Raw genomic sequence first — 6,534 nt, forward strand, 5'->3', positions numbered from 1 at the left:
TTAGGCCTTGAATTGGATTTGTTTAAAATCCCCTGATAGTAAAAGCTAGTGCTGAGTCAGAAAAAGATGTTTCAAAAGGAAAACCTCAGTGCAACAGTGAATTTGGGAATGATTTAGTCGCATGAGTGGTTGGCAATCCTTGCATTTCAATGCAATAGCTCTAGAGGCAAATATGAATGACATCATTTCTGGAATAATTGTGTACTTTTGAAAATATAATTTGTTCAGGAATCCTTTCTGGGATGTATATTGTCTTTGTGGCAAGTACTGAAGCAACAACTTGCAGTCATATACAAGAGAGTTTCTGGTGAGGAATAGTTATCAAATAACTGCTGCGTCAGCTTCGGCAGCTGGCTACAGAATGGTATTTAGTGGGATCTGACTGCAGGTGTGCCTCAGGAACTATGTGGATGAGAAAAATATATAATAGAAATCGAACATTGTGACATGTAATTGATCAGCAGCCATCTTCAGCTGCTTGTAAACTACAGTGTTTAAATATGTTAACAACATTACCTAACAACATTAGTTTCCCCATATGCTGCAAAGTTCAATTGCTCTTATTTAAAGCTCTGTGGGGCATAATCATCTTTTATAGAACCATACCGCAAAGTAGAATACTCGATCACTGTGTTTACTTGAATAAAACTTGTTTTCTCTCCAAGGCATATTTTAATTTCTGTTTAATACTGCAAATGGATTTATCTTGTGTTCACTCTGGCCACTGAACATCAAGCAGCAATCGTGTCCACTATTCATTCTCATCTGTACGCATTAAACATGGGGACAATCATTTTATGTTCACTTTATCATCCTTTCAGTTAAACAGAAATCGAATGATGAGAAAAGTTTGCGCTCAGTGTTTTTCACTGTCCTCCCCGCCCCTCTGGTTACATCTATGTTAGAAGTGTCTTTCCAAAAGTTATATAATGAATCATGATCACTTCAATTTGTAAACCTGAAATCAGGTATTACAGTAGTGGATCTCAGATTCCTGGTGATTGTCTTTCCTTTTACATTAGCTTCAATCTAAATATGTTTTTGTTCTTATTTCAGCTTGAAAAGTTAATTGAACAAAATTATTACTTGCACAAATCAGCACAGGAAGCGTACAAGTCTTACATCCGTGCCTATGCTTCTCATTCTCTCAAAGACATATACAGTGTCAGCACCCTGGATCTGCCCAAAGTAGCTCTTTCATTTGGCTTCAAAGTGCCACCATTTGTTGATCTTAGTATCCTTTTAAAAGTGTTTTCCTTTATTTATTTCTAGATTGAAGTAGGTTATATATAATCATATTGTCAGCCTTCAAAATAAATTGCTTTTTTTTTCTAATCATTTCTTTGACCATCTTGATTTAAGCAATATAGATGGAAGCCATTTCAAGTGAAAGCATTATATTTGAAAGCAGATTTGTGTGTGTACGAATGTATCAGAAAATGATTAAGGTGCCATTGTGGGTGGTTCTTGTGGTTTGAAATCTAATTTTGATAACAAGCATAAAGTGAAGGGGTGCTTTGAGATTCTAATGAATGTTGGTATCTAATTCAGTTTGTCCCAAAGTTGTCATTTCTTTTAAATTGAATTAGATGGTTTAATTTAATTAGATGGTTGATTTTCCTTTCAAATAATGCAAAGTAAATTGGAATACTGTTCCAAAATGGCAAGCTCTTAAATACTGTAGCGCATTTTGTACTTAAATGTTGCCCAAGAACGGTTAAAACAGAATTTCTAATCGGCAAGGAACTTAAATGTTTATCGTGACCATAATGTTTTTTTTTTAATCATCCATTTAGTTGTTGATGTTACGTAACTCTAAATTTGTATCCTCTTCCTGCTCTGCCCCACTTGTTCTCCAATAGTTATTTTACTGTTTGTAGTCTTGGGCTTGGGGTATTTGTTAGTGAATCAAGCCTATTCTTACCAGCAATTCATAGAGTTACATAATTACTATAGTACAGAAAAAGGTTGTGTACAGGATTCTGTTGGCATTTATGCTCCGCATAAGGTTTCTTTCTTTGCCTGGATGTCTAGCCCTATTATAATACCCTATTCCTTTTGGCCAATCCAAATGTGGCTTCCTTTTAAGTGTGTCCACAATATTCACTTCCGCTACTCCTAGTGGGATTAATTGATATAAATATACATTTAAGCGAAGCTGCTTGTCGGCTGGAAGGAATGGAGTATGTAGCCATTTTGCCTCCTTGTCCAAAAACATTAAGCCGCTCAAACCAAATCTTTATCTTATGTATATTCTGCTCTTGTCTTATTCTTATGGCTATTTTTTAATAATTCTTTAGATCCCGTCTCAGAATTTCTAAACTATAAAAATGTATATTTTTTCACATTCATGCAGTTTATATTTTAATGATTGGAACAATAAAGAAAATGACTGTTTGAGAGATGATCTGGCCATTGTTCTGAAAAAGGACAAGGGAGATAATAACATGTCAAATGTAAGTTAAACCATGTCTCTCCAGCCTATTTAACTTTAATTTTTGTTAGACATGTTTAAAGGTGTTTCATGTCTGAATATTGTTATTAGTTTGCAAATGGTACTCAGTGTATTTCTTCCTAATCATTTCAGCTATAATTTGAACTTTTTCTTCCTGACGTAGTTTTCCTTAACCAGAATTCTCTAGATGTAAATGCATGCAGAGGGACGAAACTGAAGAAGAGAGGTGGTGGAGGTGGATTTGGGTACCAGAAGGCCAAAAATGTCCATAAAGCAAAGATCTTCAAGCAAGTTGGCAGAAGTAAACAAGACAAGAGGCAGTTTTCTCGTTAAATAGCTCAAACGCAACTGCAATTTTATTTATCCTTTTTAATGCCAGAGCATTGGGATTTTCTTCTGCAATAAATGCCTCTGATTAAGCAGCATTGGCAACTTCAGGCAGTACTGATTTAAAGCAGTCAGTAACTGATTTAGTCACACTTCTACTCATGTAAAACTATTGTCTTTACACGTGATCTTTTATAGAATTTGCTACTTAAATGCATTTAGTTTGATTTATAAACAGGGTTTTGTATTCAATGTTAGAGTACATTGAGTAATATTAAGGATCACATTGCCGTGTCTTGGGTTCAGCAAAGTATTTCCCATTGAACTGATTTTTTTAAGATACTTAGCAGGACCAGGGATATTGATAGTTTTGTTGAATATATAGTCTAAAAATGTAAAAATGTTCACTTTTGCTGACTATAATAAACCATTCCATGTTTGGTTAATCTACACAAAGGTCAGTCTAATGCCATCCAAAGGAGGAAAAGCCAGAAGGAGCATAACGTGTTCACTGCTCTACGAGTTCAAGCTGACTATAAAGCTTTGTTGATTAGTAGTCCTTTTTTTAATGTCATTTACAAATGTACATTTATCTTTTCCACAGTTGGTATTCTAAATCCATCTTTCGGGAGGCATTTTGTTGTGTTAATTTTGCATCACTTTCAAAATAGTGTAGGTTTTATTTTAAGCATCTAGTCTTAACCTCAGCTACTCTTTAGACCATAAGCATACAGGAACAGAAGTTGGTCATTTAACCCTTTCCGACCCTTTCCGTCAGTTCTACCATTCAATAAGAACATGCCTCATCTGATTGTGGTCTCAGTTCTACTTTCCTATCTACACCCTATAACCATCAATTCTCTTTTCCTATGTTTCTACTAAAGCCATAATAAATTCCTAATGTCGCAAGTTCATCCCAACTGCACAACTATTTACATTATTTCCAATGAGAATTGCTCTCAGGCCATATGTTCGTTGTTTATACTGAATTGCGTACAGTTATAAACAACTTTACTGGTTTTGTTAATACAAAGGAAGACGACTAACCAGTGCCATGGACTGATCTTGTTACCTTTTTTTGCATAGTGCTTTTGTTGATACGTTGAATGATATCATTACACTCACTTCATGTGGTGACTGTACTATATTCTATTGTTGTTTTGTTAGGAGAAATAAATCCGAGTAGACAGCAAATAAAAACACTCAATCCAGGACCTGACATAGACATGCTATACATTTACTATAAGGTTAAGCTTTTAATAGCAAGTTGTGCTGGAAATTGTACAATCAAGATTGAGTAAGTTCACAGTAGGAATGCAAGCCTATTAATGCTAGACGACAAGTGACTTTGAGCGACTTTAGATTAGATTACTTACAGTGTGGAAACAGGCCCTTCGGCCCAACAAGTCCACACCGACCCGCCGAAGCGCAACCCACCCATCCCCTACATATACCCCTTACCTAATACTACGGGCAATTTAGCATGGCCAATTCACCTGACCCACACATCTTTGGACTGTGGGAGGAAACCGGAGCACCCGGAGGAAACCCACGCAGACACGGGGAGAACGTGCAAACTCCACACAGTCAGTCGCCTGAGGCGGGAATTGAACCCAGGTCCCTGACGCTGTGAGGCAGCAGTGCTAACCACTGTGCCGCCCAAATGCCATCCTACTCACGCCATATTTCCAGCAATGTTCGTCGAGTTTATGTGCCGACCTTAGTACTGATGGCAACAGCTATCTAGCAGCAATGGGAGGTAGTAGTGAGATTTTTGCAACTATCTTTAATTCAAATTTCAGGTATTTCATTGTTTTAAGTTTTCATGCTCAGTGTTGTCTTTCAGAAAATGTGCTGCCATGAGAAAATGATTTACTAACCAAAACCTAGTTAACAAATATCTGAATTACTGCTCAAGTTCTTGTCCACAAGCATGCTTAGAGCTAGTCTTAGGAATTAAGCTCAAAAATGATATTCGGTCAGTATAAAGGTTTTTGAACATTTGGATATAACTGAAAAAGCCTAGAATTCTTAGCATCAGAAGCTATCATGTTATTTCTATTATTATTATTAATGAAAAAATACAAGAAATATAAAGCAATAAATTCTCACTTTGACTGTACCTACTTAATAAATTCCTGTTGTACAATCTTGCCAGAAATGGGAAAGGTGTCATTGGCCCAATTCAGCTATTTCTCGCCAATTATGGAGCCTTTTTCTACTTATAATGGCATCTCCCAGGAATTAGTGTTGTCCTGCTGTATTGTGATGCTAAAAGGTCATTCTTCATTGGTTCCATGGGAGGGCCTCCTTTTTGAGTAGTCTTTGATTAATAGACAGGGTCCCTGTGGGAACCAAACAAGCTTCCTTGAACACAGTCATGAGAGCCTGACTGATTCCAGCATCCTTCTGTACCTACTGACCTGAGCTTGAACGTGTAAGTTACCTGTGCAACCTCATCCATTAGATGCAACTACAACAGTGGCCTGTGCTGACCACAAAATCTCTCCCAACTTCAGTTGCAAGACCTTGGCAGTCATCTTAAAATGCTGTGTACAGCCTTTCATTTTTGGAAAGCTTCATAACCTCCCAATACTTTGGGATCTCTAAATCTTGAACACAAGTGCATTAAAATATGAAAGAAAATGACCAGTTCAATCACTTTAAATGTTCCAGTTGATGCATCTTTAAAAAAAGTCTCTGGACCTCAAACTAACAAATCTTTTTTTTTGGATGGGTAGCCGACATAACTGATCAACTATTAATCGAACCATATATCTTCTGCTGTTGTTCTTCGAAATGTTGCCAGGGTTGGAGGATTTGAGCTACAGGGAGAACAGGCTGGGGCTGTTTTCCCTGGAGCGTCGGAGGCTGAGGGGTGACTTTATAGAGGTTTCCAAAATTATGAGGGGCATGGATGGGATGAATAGGCAAAGTCTTTTCCCTGGGGTTGGGGAGTCCAGAACTAGAGGGCATAGGTTTAGGGTGAGAGGGGAAAGATATATAAAAGAGACCTAAGGGGCAACTTTTTCACGGAGAGGATGGTACGTGTATGGAATGAGCTGCCAGAGGATGTGGTGGAGGCTGGTACAGTTGCAACATTTAAGAGGCATTTGCCTGGGTATATGGATAGGAAGGGTATAGCCGGATAGGAAGGGTATAGCCGGATATGGGCCAAGTGCTGGTAGGTGGGACGAGATTGGGTTGGGATATCTGGTTGGCATGGACAGGTTGGACCAAAGGATCTGTTTCCATGCTGTACATCTCTATGACTCTATGGTCATGGGTTTGGAAGCTACTGCCTGAGGACCTTTAGTGAATTTCTGTGGTTTATCTTTATAAATGGAACGCACTGCTGTTACTGAGTGTTGGTGGTGGAGTGAGTGGATGTGGGACAAACAAGTGGGTTGCTCTGTCCTGGATGATTTCTTGAATGTTATTAGAGCTGCACTCATCCAGGTATGTAGAGTGCATTTCATCATACTCCTGACTTGTGCCTTGTAATCACTGGATAGACTTTGTGGAATTAGGTAGTGAGTTTCTTGCCTAGCCTCTGACTTGCTGTTTTAGATACTATTTATATGGTGAGTTCAGTTGAGTTTCTGGCCAATGCTAATCCTCAGGATGTTGTTAGTGCTAAATTCAGTGATGATAACACCGTTATTGTCAAGAGGCAATGGTTAGATTGTATCTTACTGGAGATGGTCATTGCCTGGCATGTGGGTAGTGGAAATATGACTTGCCCCTTGTCC

At 38.1% G+C, this 6,534-nt stretch overlaps 1 protein-coding gene across 2 annotated transcripts in view; it reads left to right on the forward strand.

The window, feature by feature from the left end:
• ddx18 (DEAD (Asp-Glu-Ala-Asp) box polypeptide 18) overlaps positions 1–4,862 on the forward strand; it is a 41,016-nt gene extending 36,154 nt beyond the window's left edge. Inside the window, exons 13-14 of one of the 2 annotated variants that reach the window (XM_060827150.1) lie at positions 1,057–1,234; positions 2,643–4,861. In XM_060827150.1, coding sequence (XP_060683133.1) covers positions 1,057–1,234; positions 2,643–2,788 — 324 coding nt within the window. In that variant the 3' untranslated portion in view covers positions 2,789–4,861. Of the gene's footprint in view, positions 1–1,056; positions 1,235–2,642 lie in introns of both variants that reach the window. The other variant, XM_060827151.1, reaches the window with a different exon arrangement.
• The last annotated feature ends 1,672 nt before the right edge of the window (positions 4,863–6,534 follow it).

The sequence above is a fragment of the Hemiscyllium ocellatum genome, chromosome 7 (assembly GCF_020745735.1).
Source record: "Hemiscyllium ocellatum isolate sHemOce1 chromosome 7, sHemOce1.pat.X.cur, whole genome shotgun sequence".
In the NCBI taxonomy this organism is placed as follows: Eukaryota; Metazoa; Chordata; class Chondrichthyes; order Orectolobiformes; family Hemiscylliidae; genus Hemiscyllium; species Hemiscyllium ocellatum.